Genomic DNA, 23,481 nt, shown 5'->3' with positions numbered 1-23,481 from the left:
TAGCATGGGGAGTTGGTTGGCTTCAGGTTGGCCTGGGGGGCGTGATTGAGGCCTTCGCGGCGCCGGGAACTGAGAGTGGATTTGATTGAGCTTATGGTCGGATGGGCCGGGGGGCGGGAAGGACTGGTCCTCGAGGGAGGGACTGCAACGGTTCACTTTCTTGTCGTCATGGACACGAGGGCGGCGTCTGAACGGAGCGGCTCCTTTATGAAACCAGGAGTGCATGGAATGATTTCTTCATTAGGGTTCAGATCAGCTTAACAGCATTACATAGCTATAGCTACGTAGCGATATGCGGGCGCGCTGCCAACAATGAACGGGCGAAGGTATTTGACTCATTATTCTAATCAGGCACTCCTGTCTAAACATGATTCCCAATGAGTGCCCCTTCTCCTTCTCCTTTTCCGCGTCGAGCTTTACAAACGTGTTCCTCAGCCTGGACCCGAGAGATTCACTCATAAGCCTCTCAATGTACCGACCATGGGCCAGCAATGCTAATCAATCACGTCGTCACGCAGCTTGAAGATCTGCGCCAGCAGCTCGTCGGTCTTGGACCGCAGCGCGTTGTGGTACATGACGTTGGTCTCGAGCACGCGGATGCCCTTCACCTTGCGGGCGACCTCGCGCGCAAACTCCATGTCGACGTACATGTCGTCGAAGCTGGCGGCGTACACGGGCACCTCGTTGCGCGCGAGCCGCGCCTCGTCGTACAGCCGGGGCCAGCCGTCGTGCCGGGCGAGGATGTCGGCCACCTCGCGCAGCTCGCGCAGCTCCGGGTAGTCGTCGAACATGAAGGGGTACATCATCTCGCCGGCGAAGTGCAGCGGGTACTGCGCCGGGTCCGCCGCCGCCGCCGGGTCCGAGAGCCAGCGGTAGCGGTCGAGGGTGCGGCCGACGCGGTCGGCGGCCCAGTCGGAGGACACGCCGGGGCCGTAGCAGTAGATGACCTCCTGCATGAAGGCGTAGAAGGGGCAGTCGTCGTAGGCGAGGAAGCGCTCGAAGGCGGACAGCGCGGGCCGGGCGATGAGGCCGTGCTGGTCGAGGTCGGCACGCATGCGCAGCAGCAGGGCGTGCACGGCGTCGAGGCCGCCGTGGGCGCCGAAGGTCTGGCCCAGCGTGAAGAGGCGCCGGACCGTGAGCCGGCCGCCCGCGGGCAGGGGGATGGCCCCGCCGTGCTCGCGCAGGATGTGCGACGACAGCCTGCTCAGGGTGTCGACGTCCTCCGGGTACTTGGAGAAGTAGGCCGCGTTGCGCTCGTCGACGCGCCCGTAGGTCTGGGCGTAGACCTGCTCGGCCGTCCTGCCGAGCGGGGCGAGCCCGCCGGTCATGAAGCACTCGCGCAGGCCCTCGGGCGCGAGGGACAGGTAGGTCAGCGTGACGAAGCCGCCGTAGGACTGGCCGAAGGTGGACCACTTCCTGCGGTCCTCGCCGTCGCCGTCGCCCCTGGGCGCCGCCAGGTCGGCGGTCAGGCAGCGGCGGACGGCCTCGCAGTCGCGCACGTTGTTGTCGGCGCGGAAGTGCTTGACGTAGTCGGCCTGGGCCTGGGCCGCGGCGGCGACGCGGCGCAGGCTGGCGGCGCTGATGGGCGTCGACATGCCCGTGCCGCGGTAGTCGAGATAGAGGACGTCGTAGCCGCGGTCCAGGAGCGGGTTCGTCAGCGGGTGGTCCTGCGGCTCGCGGTGGCCGACGCCCGGCCCGCCCTCGAGGTAGGCCAGCCAGGGCCGCTTGCCGTCGAAGACCCTGGCGAAGCCGGCCTCGGCGGGGGTGCCCGCGTAGGCCGGGACGATGGGCCGCTCGTAGCGGGTGGCGGCGCGGGCGAAGAGCTGGATCTTGGGGCCGGTCGGGTCGGCGTAGTCGAGGGGCACTTCGAAGAAGAGCTCCGCGACGAGGAGTTTGCCTTATTATGGCGAGTGTTAGTGAGTGCAGGGTTGGTCTACCTGTGGTCGAAGGGGGTGGGAACAGACCTGGGAGCTGGTGCACCCGGCTGCTGGTCATGCGTGCCGTTGTCATTTTGAGCGGTTATGTGATGTCTTTGGGCGGTCAGCCTGGAATGAACAGAAACAACCGTGCTTGGAATCATGCGAGTTTTAATGCACATCTCGTTCCTGTTCCACCGTCCTTGGCCGCCGGCACCGGACAGCTTCTCGCAACTAACACGGAGTTCCGGCGCATGACAACTTTTGGTTTGGAAGAAGGTTCCATACCTGGGTGAGCTGTACCGGCGATCTTGGTTCCTGGCTTAGACTGACACGGAGTCCCTGACCATTCTTGGACTCTTTGCTGAACAGAAACAGAAAGCATCCATACAGAAGCTAGAAGTCTCGATGGAGGTAGACGGAGTCTCAGAGGGAAGTTGAGCTCTTGCTCACCCCGGACGAGGCGGGGTTCAATCGAGACCGGGAAGGGTCCCGGTCCACCGCTCACGGGCGGTTGGCGACGGCGATGGATTGAATCCGTAGCGACAGGCGCAGCTCGAGACGCTAACAAGCTAGAGTATGATGGAGACCAGAAAGCAACGGCAGTGCTCCCGATTGAGCTGTCGAAACTCGGCTTAAGAGTGACATTCTTTGCGTTCTCAGGCGGGGCGCCATTGCCACGACGCTCCTCTAGCAAGCTGGGGCTTTTTATGGTGAATTCCCACGAGCATTGCCAAATTCACCGCTGACATGGCTTTCTCATCGGATTCCCAAAGTCCTGATGCCCTTTCAGTTCGACCGTCTTTCAAGATCGGGTCCGACATTGCTCGGCGCTCGGATGAACATCGGCGCAGGAATTGAGAGGAGCACTGGACCCACCCACTACTAGCTAGCCCTTCCCTTCCCAAAAGAATCACCTGCGTCCATTTCTTCACCAATCCTTCCAGTCTTCCCATCCTCACTTGCGTTCTGCATCACCCATCGCCGGCCATCATCGCCGATCCCGAAGGACCAGCCTCAAGGTCGCCCTCGCTGAGATGTAACCCGCCTCTCTGCCCATAATCAAATGGGATGAGCCAACAAGACCTCGCACAGACTCTGGCCGAGTCATTCAGCGCTCTCGCCGACGAGGTGCAGAGCCTGATCGACCGCAAGACCATCCTCGAACACAAGCTGCGCTTTGCCCACGAGCAGGTATGTAGACATCGGTTTGATGGCGCTTCTCTACGGTTCTGTTTCTGCCTCTCCTTCCGATCTCACCACACCCCGCCGGCCATAGCATGATGAGTAGATTACTTAGCTCTAGATCTGGAGCTGCAATCGCGGCATTGATAGACGACATATCTTAACCTCTGACAATCACGGCTTGCTATCCTTTTGTTGTTTCATTTCTGCTGTCCGTTGCTTTCCCAGCTGTGGCCTGGCTAACAAGGCACGCAAACCAGTACCAAATTCTTGCCGACAAGTATGCACCGACCGCTCCCGAAATCTCGGAGACCCTGGCTCAGCTGCAACTCCCGCCTGAGCTCCACCACCCGGTCTTGATCAACGCGAACACAATCCCCTTGCCCAAGCGCGGCCAGGCCGAGAACAGCCAGCATCAGATTGCCCTCTTCATCAGAGAAGGCCGACGGGCAGCCCAGCAGCTCATGACCCTCGCCGATGCCAGCAACAAGGATAGCTCGAGCAAAGAAACCTCATCGCGCCTCACCGCGACCTCTATCACGACCATGATGGAGCAGGACTTTACGGTAGAGGGCAAGAAAGGCAACCTGCAGTGCCCTTTCTCTGTCATCAAGGAGCAGGACGAGTCGGGGCCAAACGCCGCGGGTCACTCCCATGGAGCCGATCCCACCCCTCACAAGTCTGGGGACCCGATCTGTGCTGCCATGTTTGAGGAAGCAACTTCTCAGCCCCAGCCCGCTTCGGCCTCCAAGTGCCCCATCCGCTACATGGACAAGCATTCTCCAGAGGAGATAGCCACCTATGTCGAGAACCACAAACATCAGATCCCCCGCAGTCATGAGGTCTGTATCCAGCGGTATCAGAAGAACGAGGCCCAGATCAGGAAACTGGATGCCAAATATGGCAACATTGTGAACATGATCCAGGACCTCAGCCAGCTGCACAAACCACTACTTCCCGAAGGCGCAGATCCAGCGCAGCATGGAGACGGTGGCCGTGCGTCTCTTGAAAGAGTCGAGAATTGGGCTCAGGGAGTTAGCACCAACCCGCCTGAAGACCCAGAGACTCCCCCGGAGGCCCGCAATATGGAAGAGGATGAGCCGGAGTCGACTCGCGAGAGCCACTTTGATCGACCCTTGAAGGAAGTCAGGGTTGGAGAGTCTCCCAGTCGACCGTGGGGTATCTCTGTTCCCATCTACGATGAACCGGTCCTGGCCCCTCAAGCTGAAGAGATCCCCGTCTCCCCGCCGCCTGTACCTGTGCAGATGCCCAGCCCTGTCGCCGCAGAGACGCCCAAGCCAGCTACTGGCAGGCCGTCGAAATGTCCATTTGATCACACAAAGTTCGCTCGAGGCATGGGCATGGCTCCCTCGCCTCTACCCAAGGTCGAGGAGGCTCCCCCGAGCACTAAGCCCACAGGCCAAGGGCTCGAACAATCCTTCGCGCCCACGAACCAGACGTACCAGCCAGGAGGAGCCCCGCGACCGACCTTTCTCGGCCCCGATGCCATCAAGCGGGAGAGCACCAACCCACCGCAAATGGTCTTTAATGGGCCAGTCTTCATTGGGTATCCCATGGAGCAGGCCATCCAGTTCATGAAACATTTCCAGAACTCACAGTAACTGTTGCTTTAGCGTGTGTGTATGATTTGAGCTTTTTCTTCACCCAGGCATTTGGCCTTGACGAGAGCGAGCATTGCATGGCGTTTTGTTAAGGATTCGGTATGGTTTCTCTCTCTGAACGATGGGATTCACTATGAGGTGAAGGGCTTGCTTATGACGACGGAGTTTAGCCAGCTTGTTTCAAATCTCGTTTATTACTGTCAATTACATCAAGGTTGTATTACACAAGTCAACTCGCTACAGTTGCTATACAAGACCATTCCTATGCACATGGATAGCCAGCTCATCCTTGCCGTACGTCGTGATTTGCCATGGACCATCCGATTACGGCGTCCGCTTCGTGGTTGGTCTTAGACCTGCTGTGCTACAGTAGCTACTTGTATCGAGATGCAAGAGTGACCCAAGCTCACCTAGATCTGCGCACGATAGAAACACTGCTAAAGCAGTTCTTGAGAACAGAATGGTATTTTACATACTGAAGCTATTATTAGGCTGCATGCGTTTTCAGGTTGGCTGTCCTAGATGCAGGGTGAGGTTGGAGATGTCTAACCGCCAAAGTACCAGTCGTGCGGCGTCCAATGGATGATCGGTCTGTGTTTCCAGGGGGGTTTGAAACAACTAACAATAGAACCGTGCGCTAGGGATGCCGCCTAAGCAATCGATGTCACTAGCCGTAAGGGAGAAGCAGAGCGTACCACCAAGTGGCCACCCTTCGCTGGGTGACAGCCACTATAGGCAATGTTTGGGGGTCTGTGGTGGCTCATATGACGTTGATCACCACCAGCTCGGCGCACCACCCGCAGCAGAGCGGTCGGTACTTGGACCGCAATCCTTCCACCACTCACTCCCTTGTGACCCTGCCCTCTCCACCTTTACGACGCAACGAAAAACCAACGATCTGACGATACCGTATTCCGGGAGCCCCAAATTGCGCCCAAGACTTCGCACTCTCTCCAAGCTATGAGCTTGCGCGCTGAGACAACATTGACATAGCTTGCCCGCCGAGCGAGCCTGGTGCCAAAACCCCCACTTTGGCCCCCTCTGGCCTCTGGGCTGCAACACGACACCATGTCGACAACGTCGAGACAGTCGTGGGCGCCCAACAGGCGTGTCGCCAGTCTCCAGAACGCGGAGCGCAGGGCCCGCGCCGGTTCGCGGTCCTCCCAGATCTCGGTGCCCTTCGAAGATGGCTACACCTTTGCCCTCCGCGTCGCCTTCCTCCACTACCTCTTGCAGCCCAAGAAGAAGCGGAAGGAGTACGTCGCCGTGCCCAAGCAGCCGCAGCGCGCGCACACCGGCATCGGCGACCTCATGAAGGACTTTATGCCCACCGGCTCCAGCTCGACCAACCTCAAGCTGCCGCACAGCTTCCGGACTGCTCTGGAGAAGCGCATGGAGGGCGTCGTCAGGGGCATCGAGAGGCTGCCCGGATACAACGACCCCGCCGTGAAGCGGACGTTTGGAGAGGCATACACGGCATTTACCGCGGGCGACTTCCGGAAGGCGATCGACAAGGACCGCAAGATCGAGCCGCTCATCCTCATCTTCTACACCTCCGCGACCAAGGCGCTGGGGAGGGGCAAGGCGCACGATGACCACTCATGGAAGCCCATGGTCGACAGGCACCTGGCGCTGTTTGTGCGGCTCGTCACGAATATTATTCGCGACCACGGCGGCGACGGGCGCGCGGAGCTGCTGGCGAGGCTGAATACCCTGGAGAAGAAGCTCCTGACAAACGACCAGGACCTCTACATCGACACTGGCCAGGACGGGGAGCACAAGACGATCGAGGTCGAGATACCCCTGAGCTACGAAGTCAAGGACATGCACATGGTTCAGATCGTGGCAAAGATCTTCGGACGGACGCTTTCGCAGGCGCAGGCGGATCTCGAGCCGAACATCGCGGAATGGACCGAAGAGGCTGCCCTCAAGGACCTCAAGGCGTACCAGCACCGGCTCAACTCTAATATGGCAGGGGCATTGAGACGACAGGACTTTGACGTCGACGAGGCGTTTGACGAGTGGAAGAAGGCCGAGGGCCCGTATCTGTCGCAGATGATGCTTGAGATCCTGAGTGTCAAGCCCGAGCTGGCGAGGATGTCGACGGGCAATTTCGAGAAACCTCTGCCGCTGCGCCCCCAGTCGATGTATAGCGAGGACCAGGCCTACAGCGACTTGAGCAAGATGGTGACAAACCCGGACGTGCAATTCGATCCCTCTCTTAGCATGAGCTCCCTGTCGATAGACGAAAATGCCAGCGTCGACGAGGCTAGCTACACGTTCATCCCCCCTGACCCACGCGCTTTCTACAAGTTCGTGCTCAAGCACGCCATGTCTTATGACCAGCTGCACCCCGACGAGCCTGCCCCGGGAGAACCACTGTCTAGGCAATCTACAGAGCTGTTGGTCCAGCTGGCCGTGTATTGGCGCCTGCCCCAGTTCACGCGAGATGTGTCGATGGCAGAGGTTGCAGCGCAAAAGTTTCTCGACCAGGAGCTCACGGTAGAGGAGCTCTATGGCATATTTGATGTCATCAAGGAAGTCCCCATCCCGGAACCAAAGAAACCGCCTTTCATCCAGCACTATGGCCTCCCTCTGGATCAAATTCCCAGATCCAGGTGGACGATGCAAGACTTTGCGGCGTTTCAGCAGATACTTAGCAACCTGCACCAAGCATTGTTAAGAGACCTGCTCGAAGTGGCTTCGAGGTGTTTCGAGCCAAAGGCCCCGTCGGTCGGACCTGTACTGATGTTCATCATGAATCACATTCGCAGTGATGAGGCATTCTCACCCCGCCCGGGCGACACCGAGCAGGTGACGGAGCATCTACGTAATGCTCTCATCGAGAAGGCTGCTGCTGTGTACCGAGAGTTTTTGGACTCTCACATCCCGCAGAGTCAGGAAGAGTGGGACTTTAGCCACGTCGTCAAGCTTGGCAAAGCTGTCGTCGGCCTCTGCGAGAGGATCAGGAAGAGATATAGGAAGAACCCCGAGATCATGGGCGTCAGCCCCTTCAAGGTTCTCGCGACCAGCATCTTCCCCAACTTTGAGGAGGATGCGCACGCCATCATCCAGCGTGTCATTGAAGTGGCTAAGGACCGCGGATTAGAGGTCAACCTTCAGGATGGGTTCGATCTGTACAAGGAGCTGGTCGAGATACGCAAACTCCACGTGGCAGCCCTGCCCCAGAAGCCGTTCGCCTTCCACATCGAGAATGTGCTGGACGAGTTCGTGTGGCGGTGGATCAGGGGGGCAGAAACCCGGATGCGGGACTTTGTCGACGAGGCTATCAAGCAGGATAACTTTCAAGTCCGTGCAAATAGCCCGGAGGGGATACCGCTGGATGCAGAGCGGCACAGCGTCTCCATCATCGACATGTTCCAGCTGTTCAACCAGACGGTGGACCAGGTATACCAGCTGGAGTGGAACGACGAGGTCCACCACGCGAGATTCATGACCGCGCTCTCCAAGGCCTTTGCTTCAGGCATCGGCCGGTACTGCGAGATCGTCGAGCAGCAATTTGCAAGAGAGATGGACAGGCCGTCGGCGCAGGAGCTGGCTTCGGCGAGCAAGACCACCCAGGAACGGTTCATGCAGTATGCCAAGGATGCGTTGAGCACCAAGGAAAAGGTTGAGCCTTACCAGTTCTTGCCAGAGGTATGTTGTAGTGCCTTATGGACCGACCCTCTTTCAGTAATGTCGCAATGCTGACTATAGTACACACACTGTAGTCATTTGTCAAACTCAACAACATCGAATATGCCATGCAGGCTCTCGACAAGCTCGAAAAGACAGTCAATGTCGATGGCTGTGCTGACGTGATCCGCCAGGTCGATGGACCTCCCAAGCCCATCGACCGGCGGAACGCTAAATACGTCTTCACCATCAAGATCGTAGAGGCCGAGGACCTGAAGGCCTGCGACCCGAATGGCTTTAGTGACCCCTATGTCGTGCTGGTGGATGAGTACCAGAAGCGTCTGGCCAAGACGCGCATCATCATGAGGAACCTGAACCCGCGGTGGGACGAGTCCGTTGACATCACCGTGACCGGCCCGCTGAACATCATCGCCACGATCTGGGATTATGATACCTTTGGCGATCACGACTTTGTGGGCCGCACCTCGCTCAAGCTGGACCCTATCCACTTCAGTGACTACCTACCTCGCGAGTTCTGGCTGGATCTCGATACGCAGGGCAGGTTGCTGCTTCGTGTGAGCATGGAGGGGGAGCGTGATGACATACAATTCCACTTTGGCAAGGCCTTTAGGCATCTGAAGAGGACCGAGAGGGACATGGTCCGGAAGGTCACTGATAAGGTTCGTGTTTCTGCTCTTTTGCCTTCAAAAAGCTTGCGGTTACTGATACTGGATGATTGGTTTAGTTGGTCACTCACATCAACGCTTCTCTGTCCCACGAGGCGCTGCGAAACTTGCTGAGCCGAGGCATCGCGGGCTCCATGGCGGCGCTGTGGCAGAAGCGGACGTCCAAGGCCCCGGCCATCACGCAAGCGGACATTGAGAACGCGCTCCAGTCGCTGTTCACCTACTTTGACGAGAACTTCGCCATCATGAAGCAGACGCTCACGGACGCGACGATGCTGGCCGTCATGACGCGCCTCTGGAAGGAGGTGCTCATGGCGATCGAGAACCTGCTCGTGCCGCCGCTGTCGGAGAAGCCGTCGACGCAGAAGCCGCTGACGCAGTCGGAGATGGACGTCGTGTACCGCTGGCTGCAGCTGCTGTTCGAGTTCTTCAACGCCAAGGACGACAGCAGCGGCGAGGTGCTGGGCGTGCCGGCCGACGTGCTCAAGTCGCCTAAGTGGCACGAGCTGGCGTCGCTCAACTTCTTCTACTTTGACAGCACGGACAACCTGATCCGCACGTCGGAGCGCATGGCGGCGGCGACGGCGCAGCGCGCGCAGCAGCAGCTCCAGGCGGCGAACAACATCTCGGCGCAGGGCCACCAGCGCCTCCTGTCGGCGCCGGCGGCGCTCGGCGGCGCCGCGGGCGGGCTGGGCGCCGCGGCGTTCGCGAGCATGGGCACGATCCGCCGGGGCAAGAGCATCATGATGAGCCGCAACCTGGGCACGATGCGCAAGGCCAAGGAGGAGAAGCGGCGCGAGGCGCAGGCGGACCCCTCGGACGACATGATCCTGCGGATCCTGCGCATGCGGCCCGAGGCCGCGGGGTACCTGCGCGAGCGGCACCGGCAGAAGGAGAGGATGGCGGCGCACGCTGCCGCGGCGATGATTGTGAGGCAGAGCGTCACGCAGGGGAGGGCCGGCGGGGGCGCCGGCGGGAGTGGGTCGCCTGCGCCGTTTGGGGGCGCGTTGTATGCCAAGGGGGGGATGCCGAGACGGTGAGGGTGGGAGAGGATGGGGGGAGCCTGGAGCGATGAATGATGATTGATGATGGCTGTTTATGGGTTCTTGAGATGACGATGTTCCCAACGAGGGCACACACGCACGCACACACATTAATCTAGATTGGTTTCGATTCGCTGGGATGGCTTGTTTTCTTTCTTTCGTCGTTTCTGTTATGGTTGGTAGTTTGTGGTGCACAGTCTCGTTCGTCGGTCAGTAGTAGATACCCTTGAGCGGGAAGAGGAACAAGACAGTAGGTAATTAGCGACTTTATATTGATCTACTTTACTCCGTACATCAGACCTACTAGTTATTGCTCTGATGGCAGCATTACCTGATCTGGAAATTGTCGTGTGTAAGCGAAGGGCACCTACCTGAAGTACAAACACGGACTGGATGAATCCTATTCCCAAGGTACCCGGGGCCAAGGAGGCTTGTTACCGTTACCGGGGATCACCACCCAGCGCCAGATGCGGTAAAGCATGGGCCCGCCTGGGATACCTGCAGCGGCCCCAGGCAGGCCACACCCAATCCGCTTCTTCCCGTTAGACATCGCGCTGTGCGCATTCACACTCTGTTTTTCCACTCCGCCGTGTGAAAACGAGAGCCGATCCTCTGCCGAGCGGTCTGCCGACGAACTACCCGCATCAATCAATCAGGACAAGCAAGCTGCACGCCGAAAGACCAATGCGCCCCTGGGAACTAACCCGTCGCTTGTGATCAAGGCCAGCCGTTGACCGACACAATATTCTGTGCACGCCAGGAAGTTCTGCAGCACCACGCTGTGAATCCGAGAATCTCTCGGGAAAAGGGGTTGCGACCATCTTGCTTCTGCCAGCGGCGTGCAGCAAAGTTCCTAGGCTCAAGCACAGCGCCTTCCGTAGTGGTGGGCCGAATAGCCAAGGTTCAGCGACGAGCCACGAGGCTGGGACGCCTAAAAGGGCCGCTGAGTCCCGGACAACCGGCTGCTGGCTTCCTCTCTCCCCCTTTCCCTCCCTCCCCCCAGTACAATGCTGTTGCCGCTACCGCAGACAGCACAGCGAGCACGCCTCCACTTACCAAAACTGCTGGCCCCGGCACGAACACACCAGAGGCAGAGGGCGGTTCTCCAAGTGCCGTTGGACCACTGCCAGCTGCAGCGGCGATCGGTGCACAACTGGCGCGGGCGGGTCGCCAATCACGCAAGCGGCTTTGGGGGTGTCGTCACCCTGGCGCCACAGCAGCAGAAACAGCTGGAGCCCCAGAAGCAGATAGGGACTACAGGGACCATGGCGAGGCGGCCTGGGCCTGGGTCTGGGTCTGGGCAGCAACCCACCACAGTGGGTGCAGCGATAACAGCAATTGCCCCTCCCCCTCCTTTTTCTTCCGAAGCTACTAAGAGAAACGTCGACACCGCCGGCGCAAATAGTGCCACCGCCAGCAGGGCCTCTGCCTTTCCACCCGCTTCAATCTCTTCCTCGTCCCTATTGACAAACATCTCTTCGCAAAGGAAGTCTGTCTCATCACTCCAGCGCACTGCTCAGATAGCTCGTCACTTTTCCCAGTCGAGCTCTTCTCTCTCCCCGTCGTCTTCCCCTCCAGCCGCTCCAGCCTCCGAGTACATCCCGTCGCTCGAAAAGTCAAAGGACACGATGGCCTCCTCCGCCTACAAGGTGCGCAAGGTCGCTGCGCCCAACACCCTCGAGCACCGCGTCTACATCGAGAAGGATGGCGTCCCCGTCTCTCCCTTCCACGACATCCCCCTCTACGCCAACCAGGAGCAGACCATCCTGAACATGGTCGTCGAGATCCCCCGCTGGACCAACGCCAAGCTCGAGGTCAGTCCCAAGTCCTTCCATTGTCCTTTTTGCCTCGAGCCCAATCGTTCTCCCGAGCCATCATGACAAGGTGCAATGAGTCAATGAGCCATTGGACTGTCTGTCTGAGCGTTGCGGCGTCATCTTGCCCCCGCAATGTTACAGCGTGGCGGTTTTACAGATCAGCGAGGCTTTTTTTCCCCCCCCGTCTCGCTCCAAGAATTTTTGGTACCCAAACTCGATCCATTGAAACCCAAGCTAACCGAGACATGCCGTCTACCAGATCTCCAAGGATGAGCTCCTCAACCCCATCAAGCAGGACATCAAGAAGGGCAAGCTCCGCTACGTCCGCAACTGCTTCCCCCACAAGGGCTACCTGTGGAACTACGGTGCCTTCCCTCAGGTATGCGATGCCGATCCCCGATAACCACATGAACCCCAAGCCATTGACACCCCGCGACAGACCTGGGAGGACCCCAACGCCATCCACCCCGAGACCAAGGCCAAGGGCGACAACGACCCGCTCGATGTCTGCGAGATTGGTGAGCTCGTCGGCTACACCGGCCAGGTCAAGCAGGTCAAGGTCCTCGGCGTCATGGCTCTCCTTGACGAGGAGGAGACCGACTGGAAGGTCATTGTCATTGACGTGAACGACCCCCTGGCCCCCAAGCTCAACGACGTTGAGGATGTCGAGCGCCACCTGCCCGGTCTGCTGCGCGCCACCAACGAGTGGTTCCGTATCTACAAGATCCCGGATGGAAAGCCCGAGAACCAGTTCGCTTTCACTGGCGAGTGCAAGAACAAGAAGTACGTGGCCATACAAATCTGTCTGGGGAGGTGCGATGCTAACGCGGAACGCTAGGTACGCCATGGACGTCATCCGCGAGTGTGCTGAGGCCTGGGAGAGGCTCATCACTGGCAAGACCCAGCCTGGCAGCATCTCGACGTAAGTACAACAGCGAACATCCCGTCTCAAACGACCTCGCGCGGCTAACATGATTACAGCACCAACCTGACTGTGGCCCACTCGCCCAGCCGTGTCAACCCCGACCAGCTGCCTCCCCTGCCGGCCAACGAGGAGCTGGCTCCTGCCAAGATTGATGCCTCCATCGACAAGTGGTTCTTCATCAGCGGCGCCTCGGCATGACTCTCTTCTGGTCCTCACCTATAGATTTAATGGCGGGAAATCGACGAGAAAAGTTGCGGTGGAAGCAAAGAAAGAAAAAAGTAGTCTCCCAAAAAGGACCTTGTCTGAAAGAAAAGTACACACAAGTCTAGTGATATCTTGACCATGAAGAGCCGTCTTGGCTCCGTCGACATAAACATAAAATAATACCAGCACTGAAAAAGAAAGGTCTTTGTATGGATATGGTGTCCCCGGATATCTATGTCTTTGCATAGCTTGTGATTGGTTTTGTCGTAACCTGAATATCTCTACATTGGCCATGGCTTGACCAACATTTCCCAAACGCCGTCTAATGCTGAAATGTACAGGATATATGTATAGTTTACACGTAGTCTTGCAACCAACCGCCTTCCTCCTTTTTGTAAAGCAGTCGCTTTAACCACTGGCCAGGTCGGCCTGCTTCTGCAGGGCGCGGGAATGCCGGTCGACCTCCTCGATCAGGCCCTTGATACCCAGCTTGTCGCAGTCGAGCTTCATCTCCTTGCCGTCCTCTGTTGACGAAGGGTATCCGGGTTAGCAAGACGGAAAGAGGAGAAAAGAAGACTTTCTTGCCGTATGGTTCTATTTTTGTGTGTGTGGAGAAAAAACGTACTGAACTTGACCGTCAGGGACGCGGGCTCGGCCGAGCTCTTGGCCAGCAGCTGGGTCGTGATGCTCATGCCCGAGGCGCGGGCGTTGGGGGGCAGGAAGGAGAGGAAGAGGCGCGCCGGCTTGGCCCGCGGGGAGAAGGGGTTGAACTTGGTGGTCACGTCGGTTATGAAGCGGGTGATCATCTTGGGCGGCGGCGGCGGCGGCGGGGAGCGGGCTCTGGGGCTCTGCTGGCGGGGAGGATTTGTGAGTGAGGTGAGGTGAGTTGAGGTGAGGTGTGAGGCTATCGCGGAGGATCGTCGCATGAGGTCTACGTGCGTTGTTGGAGAGGTACCGAAAAATTGGGGAGCTGGTCGGTCGTCGGATTGCCGGCTGCCAGCTGGTAACACGTGGCGGGCTGGTGTCTGCCCTGGGAAGATTGGATCAAATGGTATTTACAGCGGGAAGGCGGCCGCTAAAAACGCTGGAAGCTTTTGGGGTTTAGCTCAGGCCAGCTTTCAATGACATCGTTGCTGGCGAATGGACGGATTAACGACACGAGAGGCGAGGACGACAGTTTGAAACCTGCTTTTGTTGTACACGCGGCCATATTACATTGCGGCGTTCGAATACGGACCCTAATCTATGCCAGACGGCTTCCTCTTTCCTTTCGAGTTATACAGACATTCGAGAAGCAGGCATCACACCAGACCCTGAAAGACAATACCATACCACCTTCAAATCAGATAGACCACGCAACGACACCACCACCCACCCCCCATCATGACCCTCGACTCCCTCCAGGAGCGCCTCGCGCAGCTCCAGGAGACGACGGCCCAGCTCAAGGACCTCATCGACCGCCTCGCGACCCTGCGCTTCCAGCCGGGCTCCGTGCCCCTCGACGCCTCAGTCGCCTCCCTCGCCTCAGATGTTAGCATTACAACCGCTGAGGAAGGGCAGAACGCGGCCGCCGAGCTGGTCGCCGAGATAGCGCAGGCCGTGCGCGACGGGGAGGACGACCTCGAGCTGCTGAGGGAGGACGTCGCGGCCGTGAGGGTCCCCCGGAGGGGCGCGCCCGGCGAAGACGGCGGCGGCGTTGGCGGGCGCAAGAGGGTCAGCTTGCACGATAGCCCTGGCGGGAGCGAGGTGGAGAGGGTGAAGGGGAGGCTGGAGGACGGGGTTAGGAGGGTGGAGGGGGAGTTGAAGAGGTCAGTTTCCCTGTGGCCCTGTTTCGACACACAGACATGGCATCTTCGATTTGATATGTTGTACTAATTACTGTCCTGTAGCTGCCACCTGCTCTTCCGCAAGGCCCAGCTCTCGGCCCGCCAGTCCCTCCAGCAGGCCCAGAAGCAAGAACGCGCCCTCCTCGTGGCCTCGTACGCCGCCGGCCCTCCCTCCTCCGCCGGCGGCGCAGGCAGCCCGACGACCGCCCGCTCGGCCGCCTCCTCGCCCGCGCCATCGCTCCACCGCCGCCGGCAGCAGCAGCACAGACACCACCACCACCACAAGGACGAACAACACCACTCCTCGGCCGAGACGTCGGCGTCGGCGAGCGTGACGGCCGCCCTGCGCCAGATGCACGCCCTGGCGGCGACCGAGGTCGCGCGCTCCGAGTTCGCGCAGCAGGCGCTCGCCGACAGCAGCGCCGCGCTCGGCGAGCTCGGCGAGCGGTACGGGGCGCTCGGCGGCGCGCTGGCGGCCAGCAGGGCCATGGTCGGCAGGCTGCTCGGCGGGGCCAAGAGCGACACCTGGTTCCTCGAGGCGGCGCTGTGGGTGCTGTGCGCCACGGCCGGGTGGATCCTGTTCCGGCGGCTGCTCTACGGACCGCTGTGGCTGCTCGTGTGGTGGCCTGTGCGGACGGGGTGGAGGGTTCTTGGGGGTGCCGTCGGGATGGTCGGCGGTGGTGCCGGCGGCGAGCCGCAGCCGAGCATGGTTGTCGTCGATGGGGGGAGCACGAGGGTCGTCGGTATGTTGAGCGAGGGGAGCGTGCCGACCGTTGGTGTTGCGGGCGGGGCTGGCCAGAGGGGCGGCGGCAGTAGCAGCACGAGGGAAGGGGAGGAGGAGGCGATGGTTGACAAGGTCGGGAGGGTTGTGGATGGGGAGGATGAGGGCGGGAACCCGAAGAAGAGGGTTTGGGAGGAGGGGAAAGAGCAGGAGCAGCAGCAGCAGGACGAGGGTGAGCAACAGCAACAGGGAGGGAACCCCATGAAGAGGATGTGGGAGGAGGACAAGGAGGCTGCAAAGGCTAGGGGTGCTGCTGGAGAAGGTAGTAAGGGGAAGGATGAGCTGTAGATTTGTGTCCTGGGAGGGTGTTCGTTGACAGTAAGAGTAAAGAGAGAATTGCATATATCGATATCATACATTACTTATACCATAAGGATGATGATAATCCAGGAGAATATTAAGTGTCTACCTGCAAATATCCAGACTTGGTAGAACTTGAAGTTGCGGTAGCGGGCTTTGATATCAAACGGTCACGGACTGATGGCGGAGCATATCGATGGACAGTCACAATGCACAAATCGTCACATGAAGTATCTCTCTCAAATGATTCAATGGCTTAATATATTCCAGCTCCGGGCAGTATCCAACCCAGAGCAGCTTCTGTTTTCTCCCTCTCTAGATATGCTCTCTAACGGCACCATGCCTGATATATGCAGATGCAACCATCCTCCCGAATACCCAGGATATGCTATAAAAAAAAAGTGAAGAAAAACGCCATCGCCATGGATCCCATAATAACGGAATGAACAACAAAAGGAAAAATGAGTCTCGTCTCGTCTCGACTAGCCTCCTCGTAGCAAGTAAGGCCGATATAGATCACCGCCGACCCCTGAACCCAGAAAACATCCTCATCACCCGCGGCAGCACGGCCTCCTCGGCCTGGACTTCTCTCGTCTCGTCGTCAGCCGTCGTAGCAGCCGGCGGCAACGAGGCGGACCGCCGGGCCCGTCCGTCCCGCTCCCCATTCGCCTTGTCCGCTGCGGTGGTACCGGCACGTCTGGCGTTGTTGCCGCTGCCGTTGCCGTTGCCGCGCTTCCCGTGCTTCACGCCCGCCACCGCCGCCACACTGCGCGCCCGCCGCCGCAGCCTCAGCGTGCGGGACGACCCGGCAGTAGAAGACGCCGCCCCCTCCTCCTCCTCCCGGGCGGCGGCGGTCAGCGAGGGCGCCGTGCTGGGGCGCAGGGCGGCGTCGAAGCGGCGCGAGCCCGTCAGCGCGCCGCGCAGGCCGAACTCGACGAGCCGGCCCTCGTGCAGGCCGACGTAGCCCGTCGTCGCGTGCAGCGGGGGCAGGGAGTCCTCTGCCTCGTCTGCGTCTGCGTCTGCGTCGTCGAGCGGGTCGACGCTGTCGACGGAGTCGCGGGGGTGGGTGGGTGCGGTGTAGGCGGAGGAGCAGTCCTCCCAGCCTGAGGAGGCGCTGCTCTTTGCGGTGAGGGTGCGGGTCACCAGCTCTGCTGGGGTGGGTGGTGCTTGGTCTTGAACGGGGAATGAGATTGGGACGTCGGTTGGATCGGTGCTGGTTGTGGTGTTGTTGTTGTTGTTGTCGGGCCCGGAGGGATCGGCAACGGTAGACTCCGGGAGCTCCGGGTCCGACGGGGTTGGGGAGGTAGCCGCCGGTACGTCCGCGGGTAAATTGGCTGGGGACTGCTGCTGCTTCACTTCAAGCTCAATTACCTCCTCGGCGATCTCGGGGATTGGTAATTGGCTGAGCTCTTCGTCAGCAGCGGCGTCAACGGGGTCCTCGCTCGTATCCGGTTCCGCCGGCTCGCTGATGGGGGGTGCTTCATCAACAACGTCGAGTTGCGACAGGTCAGCATTCTCGTGCACGAGTATCGGAGTTATCTTATCATCTGCGGATGAATCGGACATTTTCACGTCGCACTCGTGCGATTCAACTCCTTCGGCACCGTCGGTGTGACATGCAGCCTCAGCGTCGGACATCCGGCGCGCTGGCGGCTCCGGTGTCGCTGAGTGGCGCCCATCTCGGACATGAACCTCGTCCTTCGCGTCCGACGCTGCAGAATCTCCGCGACCAGGAAGCACTTCGTTTTGCGCCGTGCTCTCTTCGTCATCGGAGGGGGAGAACAAATCGGCATCGTGGTCGAATGCATAATCCGACTTTGTCCGGGAGAAGTCGTCCTCAAAGACGGGCTCGCAGACGTCCTCGGGCCTCCACAGCTTGACCGAGCGCTTCTCAGCAGATGCCGATGGGGCTGCTGGCGGAAATTCGGGTTCTTGAACTCCTGATACGAAATGGACCTGCTCGGTTGCCGAGAATGGCCCGGGAGAGGGGAATTGGTCGAGCAGACCCTTGTCAAGTTCCGGGGTTTGCACGTCCGTGATAGACTTTGCCGCTGACTCAGGCTCATGCTTTTCTGCATGTCCATCATCGAATAGCCTCTGATCTACAAGCGCGGGCATTCCCTGGATGATGGCACTCCTGTGCAGAACAGGGGTCGCGAGGAAGCTGGCCTCTGGCGACATATCGTCCCCACAGCTGAGACCGGGCGTAGAGGGCGCCAGGGACTCGTTGTCGGCTTCTTTCGACAACGGCGTCGTTGGATCCTCAGTAGTGTCCGTCTCCCGGATATCCGGCGGGGTCTGAGGTCTGTCGCGGTCATCTGAGGAGTCGTCGAATGCCGAAGCAGCCTCGTTGGAGACGGGCAGGTCAGGTTGCGGAGGTGACTCGGCTTCCTCGGGCATTGCGAGAAGAGCGACCTCGTTGTCTATCTTAGCCTGAGGACACTCCACCTCACCGGACTCTTCGGCACTTTTGGTAGCTGGCTTCTTGTCCTCAATTTCTTGCTTTGAAAGCGATGAATCGACATCCTTAGACTCCTCGGAGTCAGCATCATCCTTGGTGCCCGCCTGCTCAACCGTGACTGGTTCGGCTGACGGAGATGGCCCATTCACCGACTCCAATAATGGCAACGGAGAAATATCAGCGGGATCTGCGGCCGGGACATCTGCCTCAGCATGCAGAGTGTCGGCACCGTCGGCGTTGTCGAGTTCGCCGTTGTGCGTGGACTCTCCTGGTCCATCGGCCAAGGGCAGCTCCTTAGGTTCCACAGGAGGCTCTGCTGACTCCAGTTCCTCGACGGCGGGTATAGCTTGCTCCACCACGGGTGCTTCCGTGGTGGCTTCAGTGACAGCTGTCTGAGCGGTACCATCCCCTTCGGGGACTTCTTCTTGACCGATGATAATCTTGTTGGCAGAGTCGGGATTTCCGTTGCCTGATAGATCCGCCTCCAGCGGAGACTTTTGCTCAGTCCCCGCTGTCTCTTGCGTAACTTCGCGTAGATCTTCAGGGGCGGCAGTCTCGTGTTCAACAGCCACAACCGGCTCGGTCGTCGGCGGCTCGAGCTCTGGTGTAGGGGTTTCGGTGTTGCTCTCTTGAGGAACCTCTGCTGTCAACTCAGACAGCGCTGGGCTTTGTGAGTTGACCTGTGCATCCTGGGCAGTCTCTTCTGCGAGATGCTCATCCGTCTGCCTTTCATCGGTGTCTGATGATGGCGAGACGATGGCGGATGGGCTAGACTCCCTAGCCACGTCTACAGCTGCGCTCTCTGCTGGCTGAGTTTCGCTAATCTCTTGGGTACCGGCTGGCACGGAAGGTCCAGCAGACGGTTCAACATCGCGTCGCTCCTGAGCAGCATCCACCAGATTCTCACCTTGTCCAGAGCCCTCAACCCCAGCCTTCAAGTCTGGGATGGAACTCTTACGGCGGAGAACCTGCCCGTCAGCATCGAGGCCCGAGTTGTCCGCGCCAAAGTCCCTGGTCAAGACCGGAGCTCCGTCGGGCTTCTGGCCTGGGCCCCAGGTAAAGTCGGGGTCCACGGGGGACTCGGGAGCCGCCAAGCCTTCGCCTTCGCGAGAAGCTTGGACAGTCCCCGGGACCCCGAGGATCCCGCTGAAGTGGGACGAGGCACTGCTAGTGCGCACCGGTATCTCGGGGCGGTACTTTAGAGGAACGAGAGGAAACGAACGCGGCTCAGTAGGCGGGGTCGCGGGCGGCGTGGGCATCTCCGCGACGGGCTCCGCGGGCGACTCCACGGCCGAGAGCTCGGTGACGGGGACCTCGACGACATCCGGTACGTCTTCACTCATTTCTTTGCTGACCTCATCCCTGAGCGGCTTGTCGTCGGGGATATCCGCCAGCGAGCAGGTATCCTTACAGATCATTTCCAGGTCCTCTTGGATCCGAGCCTCCAGCCTCGAGATCAGCTCCACCTTCTGGGCCTCGGGATCCTCGTCGGTTTCCGTACTAGGCGCATCCGCGGAAGACCGAGCTATCAGCGCCTTGTCTAGGATGTGGTGCCCGCGCTTGTAGGCTCCGAGATGGGCTGCGACGTTGTTACCACGAAGCACATCGATCACGCCGGTCTGGACGCGGTCGAGGGTAGCCTCGATAGTCCGACGGGAACGCGAGACCGACGAATCGAACGTGAAACGGGCAGCGTTCTTTGCCTGCCAGCTGTGGCCGCTCAGCTTCAATATCCGAAAGTCAAAGTCCTCCATCTGGGACAACTGCTCGTCCGCCCGATCTCGGGACTCGGACAAGCGAGCTTGGAGTGCCCGGAGGAAGCGCTCGCAGTCGGCACCGTCTTCGTCGCAGAACAGGGCCAACCTCGTGCGGATGGACCGGCGGAGGTGATCAAAGTCCGGACCGAGGTTGTTGAAAATCCGGAGGTCGATCTCGAGAGCGTCCTGCTCAAAGTGGTGGCAGCCCACAGCTCCTTCCAGCATCTCGCAGTCTTTGTGTCTTGCATCAAACGCCTGCTTGATCTTCTCATACTCCTCGTTCACCGCTTTGGAGCCTCGGTACAAGAGGTCTTCTGCACAGCCCAGGTTGAGAGGGGTACCTTGCTTGCTGCTGAGCCTGGAGGTCCTCTTCCAGTCTTGCTGCGCTCTCTGCTGACTCCGACTCCTGAAGGCGATCTCGATGGTGAAACCGGGAACGAACTCGAAAGATTGTGTCGATTCCAGGAACCGGGCGCGTGGTACACTGTTGAGTGAGAGCGGCCCCTCGAACGACGGTTTCGAAACTTCGGGCTCGTCCAAGTAGTCTCGCAGCGGATCACCAGTCCACTTGAAGCCGGTGTCGTGCTCGTGTAGGTACAGACCGATCAGGCGGTGGGTGGCAGCAGCGAGCTCCGTTGCTGCGTGGTAAAAGACCGGGTGTTTCTGGTACGACTTGAAGGTCCGCTCGGCCCACACATCATCACCGTGTCGAACGATCTTGAAGTGCATCTCATACCGTAGCGGTTTGGAGCTGTGCTGGCCATTGGGGTCGAGGGCACTGGAGTCCTTGCGGGTGATCAGCTCTTCGCTGCCGTACTCGATCCTCCTCAGCAGTCCTCGACATATCCGCTCGGTAGGGTCAAAGTCTGGCGAACTCCTATACTCGCGGCTGTAGAGAGATCCTACACCCGAGTCCGGGAACCGTATCGAAGCTGTGACGACCAAGGGGCATGTTTGCGGTGGTGCATTGTCTTTGGTCACTTGAAGTGGTGTACTTGATGTTTCCTTGGTATTGCTTCGCGACCGCTGCAGCAGCTCTTGCTGCTGGTGTTGCGGCGGCGCCGTGACCGGAGATGCAACCGGTGCCGCTTGTGCAGGTGTAGACTTGCCATTACTGGAGGAACCCTTATTCTTGTTCCTGCGTCTCCTGAAGCTAAAGTGCCAACCCATCTTGAGCGAGACTTGGTTGCTAACCGTCGTAAGGCGAAATGCGGGGAGCTGTATGTGTGTGTGTGTATCTACCACAAAAGAAAGAGAAGAGGGGAAGGGCAGAGACCATAATCGGAATCAGGTACAGACCCTGCATAAACTCGATTTTGAAACCATCAGGGAATCCGGGCTGGGTATGTGGCGACCACTCTATGCGCGCCTAACTGGTGAATTGGGTCGAGATGGCAAGAGTTTCAGGTTTCTGGGTCCTTGCCGGAATAAGGCACGTAATAAGACGGCTTATAAGAGAGAGGACTGACGAAAAAAGAACAATACAGGAAAATTGTAAACATCAGACAGCAAAGTCAGCCCCGCGGTTGGTGGTACGGTTTCTGCCCGAGAACCAATGGGCGGTGGCATGGTATGATGACATGGATGGGCTGTCGTCTCAGCTTCCCTGGAGGGCCCGTAGCCGCCAACAGAGTACATAACGTCAGAGATGATGGGTCCGTTTGCCCAGCGGCTGCAGAGGGCGGCCCCATCTATTGCCTACCTACTTCATACCTATCTCGATGGGCCGCCGTCATGCATTTTGCTAGGGAATCACGGAAGCAAGACCTTGGTCAGAAGAGGAAGAGATGGAGGGGTGGAAAAGGGAATTGGGCAGTGGGACCACGCATGCACCACGAAAAGACCGGTCGACGGTGGCCTGACTATTGGTGGTGCCGGCGCCACGCATCGAGCCGGGCCAACACGGACGGGGAATCCCTGGTCGGCTAGGCGGGCTGGCTTCGATCTAGCTGGGCGGTAGTGATGTGTTGTTTTCCCCCATTTGCTTTTCGGTGAAGGTGTGTGTGTGTTTGTGTGTCCAGGTGCCAGAGCAACGAGTAAACAAGAGCGAGACGGTCTTCAATGGCCGTCAATCTCTTGGGTACTGTATCAGCAGGCCATGATCTGTCTGTCTTTTGAGGTTTCCGATGCCAGGAAAAGATGCTCTCGAGAAAGAGGAGGCTGAGTGATCTACATGATCCTAATAAGCAGATTATCGAAAGAGTTTGTCTGGAGCCTGCATCCGACAAATCCCTGACGAGAACGGTTTGAGCGTTTCTGGCCTGACACCGGCATCCGTGGATCGATGTCTAGGGCACAGCGGAATCCTGGTTTAGCCCCAAGATCCGCCAAGGTTTGGCTTACCTTCAGCGGGTCCGGCAACCTGGCTCGGGTGTTCGGTTGCCAGGGTCGATCGATCTTTGGGTACAACGGGGACAGTGTACTCCTCTGCACGTCAACAACAAGAGCAACTGTATATGGTAGATTTCGATGAGATTTGAGATCTCTGTCTCCAGACCACACCGATCATCAACCTCTAATCACACATGCTGCAGATTTCCTCCATATCCAGTGCATGCCAAACCATCTCTTCCGATACGCGAGTACCATTCTCGCTTGACTCCCATGACCGTTGTCCCAGATCGTAGGACTGGTGGAGGTGCCTGAATCTCCTGTGGCCGATGTTTAGAAACATAGATCTCGGCTCGTTGGCGTGTAAACAAGAGGTACGAACGACTTGGAATCGACAAGTCTAATTGACCGATAGCACAGAGAAATGCAGCGAAGGGCTTTCTCCAGCAGAATGCTTTGTGGCTGTGGGGGATATCCGTAGCAGCTCTGTGTACCACCGGGAGAGCAAAGGGCAAACCAAGTCGCCTTAGGCTGCTCCCTTTCGGTGAAGTAGACAAGCCAACACCGGGTGTAACAGGTCCGGCCCGGAGTGTGTTGTTTTTAGTGGGTCGGGCACCCGACAAATCCCCGGACGGCAGCACAACGGAGTACGGGGTCCCTGATCGAAGCAGCTGGGTAGTTACCGTGCGCAACGATGGCCTCAAGCTGCGACTGTGGGTTTAGATTGGGACTCGGTAAGCTTGAACGTATTTTGTAGAGGCTTGATAGCTCTGTTCGAACGAAAAGCATTGCACAGGTCGTTACCAAAACTCTGGCGGAGTTCCACCACCAATAACAGGTCTTCACCACGGAGCCTGGAGGTCTTGAACTCGGGATCGTCAACTCGGAAGCCACTTTTGCACGATGAGTCCGCCCAGCGCCGACTCGTTGGATAAACCCATTAGGTCATATTTGACTTGACGCTTCCTGAGCGAGGTCCCCTTGGTTTCTT

General features: G+C 58.9%; 6 protein-coding genes across 6 annotated transcripts; 3 read left to right on the top strand and 3 right to left on the bottom strand.

Annotated features, from left to right (window-relative positions):
• Window positions 1-494: 494 nt before the first annotated feature.
• Window positions 495-2,010, bottom strand: E0L32_000608 (uncharacterized protein; the record flags this gene model as incomplete). The annotated part of the gene is made up of 2 exons (XM_031140680.1): window positions 495-1,897; window positions 1,965-2,010. The coding sequence occupies 2 exons, from the start codon at window positions 2,008-2,010 to the stop codon at window positions 495-497; spliced, it is 1,449 nt and encodes a 482-aa protein (XP_030995925.1).
• Window positions 2,011-2,987: 977 nt separating this feature from the next.
• Window positions 2,988-4,723, top strand: E0L32_000607 (uncharacterized protein; the record flags this gene model as incomplete). Its single annotated transcript, XM_031140668.1, has 2 exons — window positions 2,988-3,110; window positions 3,362-4,723. The coding sequence occupies 2 exons, from the start codon at window positions 2,988-2,990 to the stop codon at window positions 4,721-4,723; spliced, it is 1,485 nt and encodes a 494-aa protein (XP_030995924.1).
• A 1,068-nt stretch (window positions 4,724-5,791) lies between these two features.
• E0L32_000606 (uncharacterized protein) lies at window positions 5,792-13,028 on the top strand (the record flags this gene model as incomplete). Its single annotated transcript, XM_031140657.1, has 9 exons — window positions 5,792-8,380; window positions 8,455-9,039; window positions 9,105-9,974; window positions 10,849-11,404; window positions 11,457-11,902; window positions 12,165-12,284; window positions 12,345-12,688; window positions 12,744-12,827; window positions 12,887-13,028. 9 exons carry the CDS (start codon window positions 5,792-5,794, stop codon window positions 13,026-13,028), a joined length of 5,736 nt encoding a protein of 1,911 aa, XP_030995923.1.
• Window positions 13,029-13,442: 414 nt separating this feature from the next.
• Window positions 13,443-13,960, bottom strand: E0L32_000605 (uncharacterized protein; the record flags this gene model as incomplete). Its single annotated transcript, XM_031140646.1, has 2 exons — window positions 13,443-13,558; window positions 13,660-13,960. 2 exons carry the CDS (start codon window positions 13,958-13,960, stop codon window positions 13,443-13,445), a joined length of 417 nt encoding a protein of 138 aa, XP_030995922.1.
• A 457-nt stretch (window positions 13,961-14,417) lies between these two features.
• On the top strand, window positions 14,418-15,929 carry E0L32_000604 (uncharacterized protein; the record flags this gene model as incomplete). Its single annotated transcript, XM_031140635.1, has 2 exons — window positions 14,418-14,842; window positions 14,924-15,929. 2 exons carry the CDS (start codon window positions 14,418-14,420, stop codon window positions 15,927-15,929), a joined length of 1,431 nt encoding a protein of 476 aa, XP_030995921.1.
• Window positions 15,930-16,457: 528 nt separating this feature from the next.
• E0L32_000603 (uncharacterized protein) lies at window positions 16,458-21,329 on the bottom strand (the record flags this gene model as incomplete). The annotated part of the gene is made up of 1 exon (XM_031140624.1): window positions 16,458-21,329. One exon carries the CDS (start codon window positions 21,327-21,329, stop codon window positions 16,458-16,460), a length of 4,872 nt encoding a protein of 1,623 aa, XP_030995920.1.
• Window positions 21,330-23,481: the final 2,152 nt, after the last annotated feature.

This window comes from Thyridium curvatum (assembly GCF_004353045.1).
Source record: "Thyridium curvatum strain D216 chromosome Unknown NODE_2_length_892811_cov_85.036431, whole genome shotgun sequence".
In the NCBI taxonomy this organism is placed as follows: Eukaryota; Fungi; Ascomycota; class Sordariomycetes; order Thyridiales; family Thyridiaceae; genus Thyridium; species Thyridium curvatum.
This window is presented reverse-complemented; position numbering and strand designations above follow the sequence as displayed.